General features: G+C 35.3%; 1 protein-coding gene across 5 annotated transcripts in view; it reads right to left on the bottom strand.

Moving 5' to 3' along the window:
- Positions 1 to 17,809, bottom strand: part of LOC150084061 (protein deacetylase HDAC6-like) — a 463,437-nt gene that overhangs the window by 414,790 nt on the left and 30,838 nt on the right. For all 5 annotated transcript variants that reach the window (XM_090375877.1, XM_090375876.1, XM_090375878.1 and 2 more), the window contains 2 exons: positions 17,741 to 17,778; positions 4,661 to 4,802 (listed from right to left, as the gene is read on the bottom strand). In XM_090375877.1, the coding sequence (XP_090232003.1) occupies positions 4,661 to 4,802; positions 17,741 to 17,778 (180 nt within the window). The remainder of the gene's footprint in view (positions 1 to 4,660; positions 4,803 to 17,740; positions 17,779 to 17,809) is intronic.

Here is a 17,809-nt window from a genome sequence, read left to right on the forward strand (position 1 = left end):
TTTTGAAAGCCAATTAAAATATAAATTTAACGGTGCCCTCTCTGACAGGCACCAGGTCCAAATTTATGTGAAATATCACCAACAAAGCCATTTTTATATTTATTTATTTTTGCAATTTTTTTTATAAACTGAAAGCTTAAAATCGTCAGACAAAATTTATTGGCATCATACTGTGCTATGTATCATGCACTATTCATGTGATTTAGGATAATCTGAGCCAATCAGCAATTAGCACATCCGTATCAGAGATGAGAAAGATTCCCTGCCCTCAAAGTAGCCACTCGTGGATGCGGGTGGTAAAGGTCCATGCAGTGAAGCATTCAGTTGGTTGTTGTTTGCGCTATTTACACATGTTGGAAATTTATTATGCTAACGTTTTTTATTAATTGTGCTATTAATATATTAAATAATAATAATAGTGATATCAGTGTGCAGTTTTTGCCAATAGTGTTATAAAGTTTTTAATTTAATAGAATAAAGAAATGCCATGTCTGGTAAAAGAAGTTCATTGAAACCTAGTGCAATATTCGGAGGATGGAATCTGATGAAAGCAGCCCTAATGTGTGTAGGGCTAGGAATATGCCTCCATCGACTATTACTATAACTATTAAGAATGCTAATAAAATAAAACAATCGATGCAAAGTGTGTTAGGTAAAAATTTTTGTACCCAGAACCTAACTCTGTGATTTCCGATTGACTCCATTATATAAAGAGTTCCATCTGCACGATTCCATTTGCACCTGTCCCCCCAGGAACCTAACCCCGACGAAAATCAAGGACTACCTGTATATATATATATATATATATAAAAAGCTAGGGTAGTCCTAAGGGACTACCTAAAATAATATACAGTGGTGCCTTGCAATTCGACTATAATCCGTCGCCGAATTAGAGTCGAATTGTGAATAAGTCAAATTGCGGGTCAATATTTTCCATATAAGTTTATGGAAAATTGATTAATTCGTTGTCGGAGAGAAATACACAGTATTATTGACTTTACTATATTCTACCATATAACAAACGAAATTACAAAATACATAATCAGTACATACATTTCATTGAGCCTTAGATGTTGGAAGGATGTTTTATTTATCTTGTTCTACCCTTTCTCTTCTCCTCTTGGCTTGAATGGGGATGAGGAATTGATCAAGGGTGGACTGTCTCTCCCTCTTTTTCAAGATGGCCTTGAAGTGATGCATAGTAGTGTTGTTAAACAAGTCTGTCATTCTAGTTACAACAGCAGTGTTGGGGTGTCATTTTAAACAAGCAGACTGCACCTTCTCCCAATGGAATAAAATTTCTTTAATGGCAGCTGTTGGCATCGGCCCTTTTTCCCTGTCTTCTTCTTCAAGTGAAATTTCCTTTTCTCTCTCTTTTGCTTCCTGTTCGCTGAGTGTTTTGAGTTCTTCCACGGTTGGTTCGTCATCGTGATCCTCCACAAGCTCTTCCACATCAGCCTCATCAACTTCTCCTATGTCGAGGTTCTCCGCCGTCGAAATGATTTCTTGCATGACCGCAGTTGCTTCTGATTCTTCAGCGGCTTGGACTGCATTGTTGTCATCCCGAAAAAAGGAAGGAACGAGTTTCTTCCATGATGCACGAAGGGTCCAAACTGCCGTGTCACTCCCTCCCAGGCAGTTTTAATAAAGGAAATGGCGTGAAGAATATTGATTGTTTGTTGTTTGTTATTTGGTTTTTAGGAGCATTAGCAACTAAGGCCATATTGCTCCGGAATATGCGGTGGTCATTCCCTGACCTTTCCGCATTCTCTGTATTTGCTGGTGACGGGCTAGAACCCTGGTCTAATCAAGAAGCGTGTGCTATGCACTGCTGCTCCTTCCCACCTGGCTACGGAGGCGCCGCGAAGAATATTGAACTCAGTCTTCCAGAACTCATTCAGTGTCTTATCAGAAGAATGAGTCACTTCAAAAAGCTGTGAAAACAAAGCCTTGGTGTAAAGTTTTTTAAAACAGGCAATTACTTCTTGATCCATGGGTTGGATCAGTGATGTGGTGTTTGGAGGCAAAAACTGGACTTTGATGAAATCAAAGTCAATTTCAAGAATGTTTGCCAAGTCTTGGGGGGGTGGGCACCAGCATTTTCAAGAATCAGCAGTGCTTTCAAAGGTAAATTGTTGTCAGTGAGGAATTTTTTTACGCTCGGGGCAAACTCCTTAAAAATCCAATCTTTGAAGACTTTCTGGTCTACCCAGGCTTTTGTACTGGATCTCCACATCACTGGCAGTTTGGACTTGATGATTTTCTTCCCAAAGCAGCGAGGATTTTTAGAGTGGTAAACGAGAAGTGGCTTTACTTTAAAGTCTCCACTTGCATTTGCTGCCAATAACAAGGTAAGCCTATCTTTCATAGGCTTATGTCCTGGGAGCACTTCTTCTTGCGTGATGTATGTTCGATTTGGTAAGCGCTTCCAAAATAACCCAGTTTCATCCCCGTTAAAAATTTGCTGTGGCAAGTAGCCTTCCTTCATGATTAAATCTTCAAATTTTTTCACAAACTCTTCTGCAGCCTTTTTATCTGCACTAGCTGCTTCCCCATGTCTGAGAACACTATGGATACCTGTTCTACCTTTGAATCTGTGAAACCACCCACGACTTGCCTTGAATTCATCAGTTTGATCTGAGATACGTCCTGGAATTTTCTTCTGCAATTCTTCAAAAATTAACCTAGCCTTCTCACAGATCATTGCCTGAGTTACTGGATCTCCTTTCATCTGTCTTTCTCTAATCCAGGTAAGAAGCAGCTTTTCCATTTCTTCATTGATTAAAGATCTGTTTCTGTCAGAAATTTTCATTGCTCCATCTTGTCTCTTTGTTGCCAAAAAGTTGCCACGGTTGACCTAGGGACACCACACTCTTGAGCTACATCTGTAATTGTTCTACCTTTCTGCACTTTTTCTATAATTTCTTTCTTCTTTTCTATGCTCAACCAAGTGTATTTCTTTCCTGAATTATTCTGCTGTTCACTTCTCTTTGGACCCATTATCAGATTTCACTCAAAAAATAAATAACTGCCAAAGCACAAAATTTTTTACTTTATGAGAAATGCAGAATTATAAATTAGCACAAACAACTAGAGCAAACGTGAACTCAGACTACAATTATTAACGAGATAATGTTGTCTCATAACTGAGGAAGAACTGATGGCATACCTGTAGCTATCTTTGAGGGCGGCTAACGTAGCTGAACGATTGAGGGATCTATTCCCACTTTATCTATCATTGGTTAAATGTTACTCTCGCTCTTTAATACTATTGGTTAAAATGTATGAAGCAACCGTCACTATTTAGTGCTATTTAGTAACGTTAAACGCAGTTACATAGTCCAGCAAAGAATTCTGTCTTGCAACATCATGTAGCGTTTTCACTGGCCCGTGAAATCCGACTGCCGAATAGCGGTACGTCGAATTGCGAGGCACCACCTGTATAAGGAATTTATTAATATAATAAAATAATATATAAGGAACTACCTATTTTTATGGAAGATTTTACTGCTTTTACCCTCCTTTTTAGTTTGAGGCATACTATTTATTTGCAATTAATTAATCATTTTTTTCCTTTATAGCTTCTTTCCTTTTAATTGGCTTGGTAATTCAGCCTTTAATGCTTATATGATTTATCATTTAGGTTTTTTCACATTCTTTCCCTATCAACCACCTTTAATACTTCTTTCTTTTCGTTTTTCTACTAGCTTTGGCACCTTGCATTCTTTACACTTCCATCTGTTAGCCCCTTTTCCCCTCATTTTATCACTTCTATCTTATAACACACGCACTCTTGTATCCTTTGCTGCTGCTATTTGTCATATAATTTTTTTAGCTTAATTAGTTTATATCTCCATATAGGTCATTTCTGCTCATTCTATCCAAACTATATATATATATTTTATCAATAACACATCCAGTCTCATTGAAATAGACAATGAATCTCGAAATTGTAGATAATAAAGTAAACTGATTCTTGTTGACTCATGTCTGATTATCTTAATACTTTCTTTGGGAACAGGTGTAGAGTTGTTGAGTAGGTATTTTTTTATTTATTAGGGGATTTTAGTAACATGAACCTTATGCACAGCTCACATATTCATGATAGAACTTCTGTAGTCTTGACTAAATGGGTAGAAGGGAAATAACTTATTTTATTGCATTCTAGCATTACGTCTAAATTTGTGGATAACTGTGTTCAAAGAATATTTAAAGGTTTAGTGATAGATTCCTTGAACAGCTACAATAGAAGGAAAAAAAAAATCAATCAGAACAGTGCCCTGCAAAAACCGCTGTGAGCGTTTGAGTTAATTATCAAACTTTAGTTATGACACTATAATTTGTAAATATAGCACATTACTTGTATATATAGTATTAAGTGCCTTAAATTACATCATGTTTATATATCCTTTAGAGTCTAGATTAAAAATAAAAATATGTAAAAACTGTAAAAATATGACTAAGTTACTTGACTAGCTGCACAGAGATGCAGTAAATGTTTCAAAACCTATGATATGTTACCAATTTTCTGTATGTCCACTTACAAGTTAAAGATACCTATATAGTTATTTTAATCTATACATTTAAATAGAGATCATAAAAAAACACAAAAAACCAAATTGTGAATATTAAAATAAGCATGAAAGAACATTTAACTCACTGGTATCCTAAGACACCTATCAATTAGGCCATATTCATGGCATCGTTTTAGGGAATAAGAAAACCTTTCTGGACGTTCTGGATACTCTGAATCCCAGAGGCAATAGTGCTCCATCATTCGCTCATCAAACACAATCCCAGTCCTATTATGAAAGGAAAAAAAAAAAAAAAATTACATCTGACACAGTCAGAAAATGGCATGACCATACATACGAATTAAAATGTAAGACAAAAACTTTACTGCATAAAATATGAAGTACATTTAAATGGTTAATTTTAAATAATATAGCTAAGAAATTGGAAGGATCCTTTCATTTGCACAGCATCTGACAGATGCACCATTGTTTTTTTGTGTTATTTCTATGAATTTAGAAGTAGGATTGTAACCTCCCACATTTTTTTACCCACTGATTTCCTCTAAATGAAACAATACTTTATTTCTGTGTAAATCAACACAGAAACAATACTTTGTTTCTGTGTTGATTTACTACAGATTATGAAAGGGATCACACTGTTTAGTTGCAATTTCTAATTTAAACTGATTATTATTATTTGTGTGACATTAATTTCCATGAAAAGTTTAAATTCAAATAAAATTAAATTAAAGTGTATAGGGATGATAAAAAGTAAATATATTCTGATAGGTGGGATGGATGGATGAATAAAGGAAGGAATTCTATACAATGAGCTCTCTCAAAGTAGGAACATTATCCAACTCATATATATTTTTTAGGAATGTTTTTCCTCTCCACAAATAGGCAGTTCCAGTTTGCCAGATTAAAAACCAGAGAACTGATGAAATGGTGGTATAATAGAAAGAAGTGAAAAAACGTATTCAGCTCAAGAAACATCAAGTGATGAGATATCAGATAAATTATATAAATCCTAATGAATAAAAAATTTTATAATTAAAAAAATAATAAAAAATTAAATATTATAATAAAAACCAAATGCATGTAAGCAGTTGTTTCCTAGCCAAGCTCAAAGAATGACTAGGAAATTTCATTTAACTTGACTAGCCTTTTGGAAGCTTGTGGCCACAGAATTTAAAGTAAATTGAACATAGCATAGACTATGCTTTCAAAATTCAGAATGGAAGGGTTCTTTCATTTTGTTGCCTGTGAGGTGATGCTTGATATTGTTAGAAGAGCTTCAAAATTCATAGATTTTGTTATTTTAAAAACATAAAAACCTTGATAAACAAAAGAAGGTAAGTACTGTAAAATAATTTTGAGGAACACTTGACACTCAAGGTGTACTGACCTCCTAATAGTCCTACAATTAATAATAGTACAGCAGCACAACTAAAACTGTTTCTTACCAAATGAATGTTGTAAAATTTGTGCAAAAATTTTCAAGCACAAAGTATATTTCACTGTACATTTACCATTCTGAATTTACTATTCACCACCCATATGTCCAACAATATCCTGCACCTAGAATTTTGTAACTTGTGGAATAGTTAAGAGTTGTGTTCAGAAAAGCTTTGTTTCAAAATTATCAGCCAACCATAAAGGCAGGCATGCATGCATATAAAGTGCAGAGATTTTGCAGAGAACTTTTATAAGTAGAGAAGTTCTTAAAAACAAATATCCTACAATGAATCATTTCTGAGTTATTGTTTAATCGAAGTTACTACAACACAAGTACAATTTGGCAAGCTGTCATGAGAATGTGAATCAGGTAATGTGTGACGTTAAGGCACGAGATGACAGCTGTTAGATGCAATTCTGTTGTTTCTGTGAGTGCATCAAGCAACAACTCTGAATACAATTACTATAGTTTCTGAAGAAGAATACACCAACATTCACTATGTTTATGGTTTTTGGTAACACAGCAGCAGTTGATGAATAGTGATGGCGGTTTCCTGATCACAGATGCCAGATAGGCAAGTGTTCAACAATATTTGCCAGTGTATCAGAGACTGTGCCAAAAGCAAAGCATGAAGGACCACATTAATACAGCCTAACTACTAGCATTCAAAGAGTTTCCAACTGAGTTGATGCTGTTTTGGAAAAAGTGTGGAGAACCATGTACACTCTCCACATCCAAATGATTATTTTGCACGTGAAGAGTTCTATCATTGGCTCTTGCAAAACCACATGAAAATTTTATTCACAGATAAAACTTGGCTCAAAATAGATGGAATTACAAACACACAAAATGCGTATATCTAGTGCATGAGAAACTCCATGCTGAAACCATGGGAATGCATTCCCAGACCTAGTTCTCAGTGAATGTGTGGTATGATATTACCCAGAAACTTACTCATCAAGTCATTTGTATTTGAACACTGCCTTAACAATCAAATGCTATGCTTTTTCACAAGAAAAGCTGCCACATCTATTAGAAAATGTTTCTCTATAAATGACGGTCTGCGAAGTGATTTTTCCAGTATGGAAGTGTCTTCCAGCAATAAACCACTCGCTGGCTAAAAGCAAATTTCCACACATCTATTCTGCAATTGTCTTTCCTCAATTTGAATTTATGTCCCCTCAAGTGCATAATCTGAGCAAGAGGAAAAATTCTATCAACGTTGTAATAACTGAGAAATAACTGAAAAAGTGGAAGAGAAATTGTTGAAGGTAAAAATAAGAAAGGCACCTGAGGTGGATGGGATCTATCCAATTATATTAATTACAGACACATTAGCTTAATTTCTGTTTCAGAGAAAATAATGGAGTCGCTAGTTAAAGAAGTAATGCAGGATTATCTACAGACAACAATTATACTTCAGACACAGCATGGGTTTGTTAAGGGAAAATCTTTTTGCAGATAAGTTTGTTCTTTTAGTTTGACGATTCATGATGTATTCAGTAGTAAGGTGGAGGGGGGGTAAGCTCTATGAAGTAATGAAATTCTTGGATATGGCATACACATGGCAAGAATGTACTCAGCTCCTCAACATAATGTGGCCCCATCACATACACACTACTCAGACTCCCTCCAGTCACTATCTGGCTAGTACATAATTTTGCAGAGATGCTGCGAAATTATACAGTAGCTGATCTGGAAGTCTCCTAGAGCAGTAGTTCCCAACCAGTATGTAAAGACTCTTTTCAAGTGTGCCATGAGATTAGGAAAAATTCCATTGAATTCAATGGCAATCACTATTTCGGTGTGCTGTTAATATTAGTCTTAACTTAAAGTGTGACTTCAGTGACAAAACATTGGGAACCACTGCCCTAGAGAGTTACCAATATGTTCGGCAGGTGGACTATCTAGAAGCTGGCCTGCGAGCACTGTTTTAGAGCTGTACCCTCAAAATGTAAGGAAGACTTGATCTTGCCAGGATTTCCATCATACACTCAAAAGACATAAATCATGCTGTAAATCAATGATACTTTTTTTCTTGCATTATATATGCCACTATCACACCACAGCTAATAATAATAATTAAAGGAAAACTACAGTCTTCTTACCTGTTTCACTATCAAATATACAGGGTGTCCACAAATGATTACCCTGATTACATTTTGTTACAAAAATTTTATTACTATTGGGAGGTTAACAAAATTTAACCAAATTATACACTAATATTAAAAGTTTTTATCAATACATAAGGACTTTAAAGAACTTCAACATGAAGTTCTTTAAAGTCCTACGTGCTCTTGTGGCACGTAGAATATCAAGGTGACATTCAATCTCTCTCCATACATTTTCTAACATCTGTGAGGTGATGCATTCGACTGCACGTGTAATCCGCTCTTGTCATGTTTCAATATCTGGAACAGCTGTCGCATACACCAAGTCTTTAACATATCTCCAAAGAAAGAAATCCAGTGAGGTTATGTCTGGTGACTTTGGGGGCTACAAAATCGGTTCATCCTTGCCCATCCAACGGTTTGGAAATGTCTTATCCAAAGTGTCACGAACAACTTGAGCCCAATGAGCTGGTGCTCCATACAGCTGAAAGATAACAGTAGGCTGCCTTTGTTCCAATTGGGGTATAGCATAAATAATGAACATGTCTAAAAACATATTTGCACTATTCGTGTTTTCGTGGAAGATGAAAAGTCCAATAATGTAATCATGTAAAAGGGCGCACCACACATTGATTTTGGAACTGTTACGAATATGCTTTCTTACCACATGTGGATTTTCTGATCCCTAAATATGCACATTGTGTGTCTATTGACCTCTAACATGTGAGGCCTCATCCGAAAAACAAACGTTCTGCAAAAACTGATTATCAATATGAGGTTAGCAAATATGAGGCAATATGAGGTTAGCAATTTTATTCAATATGAGGTTAGCAAATTGCTCACGTTTATGATGATCATTTGGTTTCAACTGTTGAAGTATCTGAACTTTGTAGGCATATAGCTTTAGATATTTCTGTAACACTTTGTGCACTGTAGACTTTGGTACTTGTAACTGCCGTGAAGCTTGTCGCACGGATTTACTAGGTTATCGCATAAAAGCATCTTGAATTGCCAAAAAAAAAAAAAAAGGACAGTCTGCCAAATGTTTTTCCCTTTCTCAACTGACCCAGTTGCCAAAAACTTTTCCATCCACAATTTAATAAGCTTTATGTCTGCAGGATTTCTACTGTACTTGGCTCTAAACATTCTCACAGGAGATTTTGTTTCAGCTAACCAAACAAAACACTGAGCTGTCTCTTGTACAAACAGCATCTTGAATGAATAGACGCAACAGCATTACTAGTGGCAACAGTAGTAAACTTAACTCACTGGGCTTAAAATTCTATAATTGTATTGATGCATTGATAAAAACTTTTAATATTAGTGTGCAATTTGGTTAAATATTGTTAACCTCCCAATAGTAATAAAATTTTTGTAACAAAATGTAGTAGTAGTAGTGGCATGTGATGCAAGAAAGCATGTGTATGAGCTTATGCAGCATCAGCCAAAAAAAAAAAAAAAAAAAAATCACACCATTCCCTCCAAATGCCTGTCCAGTTCCTCCTTAAATTTATTCAACCTATCAACTTCCACAACGACAGATGGAAGTTTGTTCCAGCAATTAACCACCAGCTGGCTAAAGGCAAATTTCTGCACATCTATTCTACATCTGTCTTTTCTTAATTTGAATTTATGCCCCCTTAGGTTCGTAATCTGAACAAGTGGAAGGATCCCATCAGAATTCAGCGTGCTGAACCCATTCAAGGCCTTATACACCTCAATCAGATCACCGCACAGGTGCCTAGTCTCCAGCCACTGCAATTTGCAGAACTTAAGCCTCTCTTGGTAAGAGGATCCGTTCATTCCCCTCACCAATCTTGTTGGCCTTCTCTGTACACACTCAAGTAAATCTACATCCTTCCTAAAATGAGGCCTCCAGACCTGTACGCAGTACTCAAGGCGTGGCCTGACCATTGCCTTATACAGAGGGATAATCACCTCCTTTTCCCTGCTAGCAAAATTGCTATATATCATTGACAAGATCCCATGACATGCTCTGGAAATCTGTCTACACTGCTCAGAAAATTTGACCTGCCCTGGTCTACACATGACCTGCCCTGGCAGCCTGTCTGCATTGCTCAGAAACTTCATATCTGCCTGCACAATTACTTCCAGGTCTTTTTCATTTTCTACCACCTTAAGTGTAGTACCACACAGTTGGTATGTTTCTCTGGGGTTACTTCTACCCATATGCAGTACTTTGCATTTGTCAAGGTTAAACTTCAGTTGCCACTTCTTAGCCCATCTGCCCAAATTAGCTAGATCCTGTTGCAGTAGCACACTGCCATTAACAACCCTGCCAATAAATATATATATATATATATATATATATATATATATATATATATAATTATAATTATTGATAAAAAATAAAGTTAAAACGAAAGTAACTGTAACTAATATGTAAATAATATTTATGAGTCAATGCAGTTGCAAGCAATCATGCAATGCACCCATAATGTCTATAATATTACGGATAATATAAAGAAAATAAATCCAACAATAATACTATCAGGGACCTAAGACAACGCAAAAAAATAATTATTATCGCTTTTTACCGACAATCTAGATGACGTCAACTGGGGCCAACCACCCAGAATGAAGGCAAAAAACGACAAGGTTCTCTGTTTCTGTGATGATCAATATATGCTAAGTAATTTAAATCTAAACCAAATATAAACCGGTATAGGCCGAAAATAAATCGAATATAAATAAATCGAAAGATGATAATAAAATTTAGAAATATTAGAATCAAAGGTAAGAAATATAAGTAAAATATAAATGTAAGCATATATTAATCATCGTTGGCCCGACAGAGAACGTAATTTAATGATTAAAATAAGATTAAATATATAATACATACTACATATTGACCGTATCTAGGACATAATGTAATAGTCGTCAAAATAATATGTGGTGCCCCTATGTGATGGATACGGTAAAAATAAATAATTAAATTAAATTAACGCATAGAGAAACATGCAGATAGTAAGAAGAAAAACTAAAGGAGTAGGAATAATAGAACCTGAACTCCACAAAGGCGAAAAATAGTGGTATAGATAAGAAATAGTTTCTCCTACGTCCTTGGATTGCCCTAATAATTTCGGAGAAATAAAAATAAAGAGTGTAGGACAGTTTAAAGACATTACAAGATCCTACACTCTTTATTTTTATTTCTCCGAAATTATTAGGGCTTGTCGAATTGATCGACAAGCCTCTTATCATATACTCCCTCCTATCATGTCTGGGCAGAATTGCAGACACTTTCAAATTTAACCCTAACTAATGACTTTTTTTCAACATTGACCTGTACTTGTTAAGTAAGTCTACAGATCTCCTACTCTTAATGTTATTAGTGCCAATGTGTACTATAATGTATAATATTATACATTATAGTACACATTGTATAATATCAATGTATAATATCATCTTTTGTGCTCTTAAAAGATGATATCTGCTCAATGTCATCAACTTTTGCCCCTGGCAGACATACCAAGGTCCTATTCCACCTATCCTTTTTTGCATAATATATTACCCGTCTCACTGACAATAGTCACCAACAATAACTAGCTCCTGTGGGACCAGCATATTGTGCCTTGAAGATTGTTGCTGTGTTGCCTGATGCACAAGAGTGAGCTCTGGCATTGAGTTGGGCAAATGAGAGCTTGATTGGTCCTCCACTTTAATACCTTCGAAGGCATCTACCTGACTGTTAAAACTCTCATAGATGCCCATCAGAACACTGAGTTGCCACCTAATTTCTTGACACTCTCTGCACCCAGCTCACACAAAAACATCTTCTTTGGCTAGATCATGTCCTGTTCTGGAAACATTTCACCAGCTGCACATTTTTTTTAGGCTGTGATGTGATGGATAATTGCTCTGTTTGGTTTTTCCCAGAGCCATAGCATTCCTACTACTTTATGCCCATTGCTTTGCTGCTTTAGTCTGGAACATCATTTCCACTTGAATACAACTAATTAATAATGAAAGTTAATAAGATTAATAAATTTAATTAATTAATTGTCGATACTATACTAATCGAATAGATTCCTAAATGCAGTGATACATATTACACTATCTAATTGTTACGGTATAGTTTAGAGCTGAAACCTCAAGTTACGTAAATAGTTTAACTAATGTACAAATTAGTGCATTTGCATCATTTCTGTACATAGTCAACTACATAAGTAGTTATAAATTGGCATCATTAAGTATACCGTAATCTAAATTACTCCACACCATCAGGCATCTCTTATATTGTGGATTTATACTTCACAACTGGGTAGTCATCATTGCAACACCAGGGTACCTGCCCACCCACTGATGAGGAGCCAATAAGCTCTGAAACGGTGCTGTATGGGTGTTGGTATCTGCTGAGAATAAGTAACAAGTCTTCTCCTGTGGTGAAGCATTACTTATTCGAGGTAGTGCAACATCACGGCAACTCGTTTGAAGGTATTCACAATATGTGATTGCTTAATGATACCAATTTATAACTACTTATATAGTTGACTATGTACAGAAATAACGCAAATGCACTAACTTGTACATTAGTTAAACTATCTAATTGTATATTATAACTTGCGCCAATAAGTTCATAATGTACATTATGCTATACCGTAACAACCAAAACGTTAAATTAGTTATATCCTTGGCTAAACACAAAGATATATGCCATCAAGTGATTTGGAATTATAAGTTAATTATAATATATAACAAAATTATCCAACTAATGCCAACCTAACTGATTCGAACTTTAGAGCTACCTATTTACCACAATTAAAACTTTGAATTCCCCCACTATTCACTCTATACTATAACAATGATGGCAAGATTCAAATGAAACAATGGTTCTACGTATATTAAGTAGTAACCTACAAAATCTCTGGCTACATTAAAAATAAAGTATTAGAAAACGAAATGTACAAGGCATAATTTCTTATGGGTTTAGGTAATTAACTATATAATATCGGTGTAGATACACATAATTTACCCATAAATTTGAACTACGTACGTACAGTCTGTCCTCGTATAGCACGATAGTTGTGTTCCTAGAAACCCTCGTGCAATGCAAAATCGTGCAATATAAACAACAGGCCCTATGGGAAAAGTGGGGTTAGGTGCCGACCACCCAAGATTGAACCCACATTTGGAACCAAAACATTACCAAACACAATAAATAATCGGGTAATTTTAATCGTTATAAAATACTTACGTATTTTATAACGATTAAAATATGTAATAAAAAATATAATAAAGTATTTTTAGTATTTTTTAATACTAAAAAGTATTTTTTACGAATAAAATACGTATTTTATTCGTAAAAGATTTATTATATTAAATAAAATACGTATTTTATAATACGTAAGTATAAATTATAATTCGTAAGTCGTAATAAAATGCTTACGTATTTTATTACGACTATTACGTGAAAAAATATTGCTAATGCTTTTGCTTCTATCGTAAGCAAACTTGTTTTTTGTTTGATTTTCTATCCAAACAGATGACAGCCGTTCCATCTCTTCCAATTCTTTGTGTCTTAATCTAATGGATTTTAATTACACTTTGAGTAGTTCCTGCTATGAAAGTTTATTATTTTCTCTGCATTTTTTGTAATTCTCGGTGTTGCCTCATTTAGGTCTGTAGCACGTGCAATATCACATGGTCTTTCATTTCGCTCAAAGCGTTTCACAATTTCATATTTTTTCTTTATCGACAGAGGCGGACTGGCCATAAGCCTTACCGGGGAAACCCCGGTGGGCCGGAGGCCGGTGTGATTTTGGCCATAAACCGTAGTATGAGGCCACTATAAATTTTCCCAGGTAAGAATTTTTGATCCAGTCCGCCTCTGTTTATCGATATTGCTTTTTTTTTCTCTCTCTGAATCTGCAGGGTCTTCGCCAGGACGATTCCTTTTCACACCTTTTAAGTATTTTACTCATTTTTAGGGAATAAAGCGCAATTACAAAACGAGGAGGCACGCTTAATACACATAAACAAAGCTGCGCGCGTATAGCAACTGAATAAACAACACCATAAAGGCCGAGATACACTATTAACACCTCACATTTTACTAAAGCACATTTTGGGGGGTTACTACCATAAAACAATAAAAAAAATTTCCAGTTGCGTTTCTGCTAATGGAATCTGTTATAAACTGGTAGTAAACTCCATCTAATTGCATTTGCTATTATACCGATAGCTGGAATTGTGTTGGTTTTTACTTTATTATGGTGAAATGTGTTTCCCCTTCACTGATATAAAACACATAAATACATTTTCAGAATCTTCTTCATTCCTATCGTGTTGCGTTCAGTTGGGGTGATTCCGCGTTCGACTGCCATTTCTTGTAAACACAAAGGCGAATCGTGTATAAGCGAATTCGGTTCGTGTTATATAAGATAACGTTCCCCTATTTATAAATCGTGTATGATCGAATTCGTGTAATGTAAACACGTGTTATACGAGGACCGACTGTAGTATGAAGGCATCGTTTTAATTGTATCTCATATTGTGGGTGCCTTCACAATGAGATAGCTGGTATTGCACTACTTTGAATAAATAACACTTCTCTAGTAGAGAAGACTACTGTTATTTATTTTCAGTGGATACCACCCAGACGATAGTTTTGAAGCTAGTTGGCTTCATCATCGGTGGGTCGGGCAGGTACCCTGGTAATGCAACGTGCCATCATAGTTGAAGTTATTTCCACAATATGAAAGATGCCAAATGGTGAATAAATAATAATGTATTAGAAGACGAAATGCGCAAGGCATAATTTCTTATGGGTTTAGGTAATTAACTATATAATATCAGTGTAGATACACCATAGTTTAGCCAGAAATTTGAACTACGTACGTAGTGTAAAGGCATCGTTTTAATTGTATCTCATATTGTGGGTGCCTTCACAATGAGATAGCTGGTATTGCACTACTTCGAGATACAATTAAAATGAGATACAATTAAAACGATGCCTTTACACTACATACGTAGTTCAAATTTATGGGTAAACATGGTGTATCTACACCGATATTATACAATTAACTAGGGCTATACTATTATTAAGTCAATAAAATGGCAAAAGTCTTCAAAAACTTATTTCTTGGAGCTGGAAATTCACTGCTTGCACTAGTAAAATCTCGTCCACAGACTTGATTTTTTCCAAAAAAATCACATTTTAAAACCTAAATACAACATTCATTCTACAGCATAACTAAAATCTTTGCACGTTAATTACTAACTTTGATATTTTACAGAACCCTTAAATTCGGTTTTTCCCAAAAACGGAAAATTGATATATATATATATATATATATATATATATATATATGGCTCTCATTACATGATCTGCATTAACCACCTTGGCTTCACCTTAAAGGAAACCCAAAAATGGAGGTTTCTGACAGACTATGTATATCGTAAGTGATATCAGTCCTACATTATTATACATTTTATATTACATATTATGATAATATAACAATTAAGTGCATATATTTCAAAATTTGAAAAGTATGAGATTTAAAAGCATATAAGAAATATAGGACAAACATGAGCACTAATGTTTTTTCCTATATTTCTTAGTGCTTATTTGTCCTTGACATAGGTGGCAATATACTAATAAACAAAAAATTTCTTTTGAAAAATGGATGGAGTCAAGTGCAAGTTATTCTTATATCAGAGCTGACTGCTCTTAGGATTAACTGGGCACTAGTATATACATTATTAGACTGGGTGTGTATGCAGCCACAAGAATGCAAAGCCTATTATTAACTGTTGTGCTGGTATTAACTCCTCTGGTCCCAGGATGTACAGAAATTTATTTACAAACATCTTTAAAAACAGAGTCCTAAATAAAGACTTACATCTTAGTTGCCATGTGCTCCCACATGCTATGCAACCACCAGCTGTGCTAAGAAAAAATGCTTGTAATTAAGCTGCTTTTTTTTCTTTTTTTTTTAAGCATGTGGATCAAGGTGCTTCTGATCTGTGGCCAGACATGTCATTATTCATATATTCACATCCTGACAAATATTCATATCCTGGCCAGGCTACTGACAGGAAGATATGATGCACCAGCACTTACAGGCATCATCTAGCACCCACGAAGTCAGAGGCAATTGTGCAGCTTACAAATTAGGCCACTTCACTCTAATCTAAACTCCCTGAAAAGTTTAAACAGGATGTTCCCATTAATACCATAGAAACCCTAAACCAGTTTCAGGTTAACTGTGAAAAACTATGCTCCAAGAAACAACTGAGTTGCAACATTACTAGATGGAACCCATCGTCTTTTAATTACTCTGAGTTATGATGTCATCGCGACATTCGGTTACAAAGTTAAATAAATTTTAGTGTTGCGAATGCTCCTCTACTAAGACATCCAGCAACAAAGAACTAAATTGTTATATTACTATACATATTTCTTTTATTACTAAACTGTAAATATTTTTGTAAATTTATCCTCTGCATTGTAAATATACTCCCCCTCTGGCTTGCACGTCGTACAAGGGGCAATTGTAACTTGCAATCAACTGAATAAATAAATAAAAAATAATGTGTGGACTGTGAATTGCTGCTATTATGTCAGACAGTCACCTGTGAGCCTAATTATAAGCTACACTGTAATTCCTGCATATGATTAATGGGGTGGTGGATGTCAATGTCCTGGTTGTTACCCTATCAGACCTGAATAGGCCTGCAGGTGCTGCAGCAGATGTTACTGTGGTTTTCTCTCTGCTCCATGCTCTCACTTGTTATGGTAGCTATCCATACAGGATACCTTCCCTGATATGGCTTACCAAAACAAATAGGAAAGGCACCTATTCAACCTCTGCAGCTCCAAGTCTAAGATACAGAGCATCACTGAAGAAGATGGAAACTTAAAGAGGCTTGGGATATCAAACATAGCCCAGAGAGAGAGAAAGAGCAATCACAACAGTGGGACGATAATCACCCTCACCAAAGCTTGCTTTTTTTCGAAATATCAATCCTAATCTCCTTGGTTTCCATATCTCAGCCCAAGCATCACCTCAATGGGATTCTCCAGCCAACGAGAGAGAGAGAGAGAGAGAGAGAGAGAGAGAGAGAGAGAGAGAGAGAGAGACCATAGTTAACTATGCAAGTCTGATGATCTTCATAGCCAGAAATCCATTACTGTTTACAGCTAAGTCCACAGATGATGTAGACATACACAGCAACCGATTGTTGCTGTGTATATACAGATATATCATTCAGCTACATATTGGACACATACTACACCAATCCAGGCATTCAGAAGAATGCCTGGATTGTTGTAGTATGTGTTTAGCACATAGTTTAATGGAAAACACTGGGCCAGAAACAAAGCCTTTCATCTTGGTTGCTGTACACTGGGCCTGGTACAGCAACCAAGATGAAAGGCTTTGTTTAGGACTTTGTTTTTGATTTTAACCATGAGCTGAAAGTCAATACGTACAGATTGAAATAAATAGCCACATTCTAAATAATGTTTAATTATTTTAATGTATTTTCAGTTATTAAAAATGTTAAATTTTTAATAAGCTCAAATTTTCATTTTTATAAAGATCATTATTATTCTTTACAATAAATATACTTTTATGTTAATAATAACACTCTTCAACCCATACATCAGAATATAACTAAAAATCACTTACCTTCTTTTTTGTGATTCATGTGAGGTATCTTTTATTGTCTGCAACCAGAATTATATGTATATATTAATA

Source organism: Mastigoproctus giganteus, chromosome 6 (genome assembly GCF_048544385.1).
Source record: "Mastigoproctus giganteus isolate SK-2022 chromosome 6, ASM4854438v1, whole genome shotgun sequence".
Classification (NCBI taxonomy): domain Eukaryota; kingdom Metazoa; phylum Arthropoda; class Arachnida; order Uropygi; family Thelyphonidae; genus Mastigoproctus; species Mastigoproctus giganteus.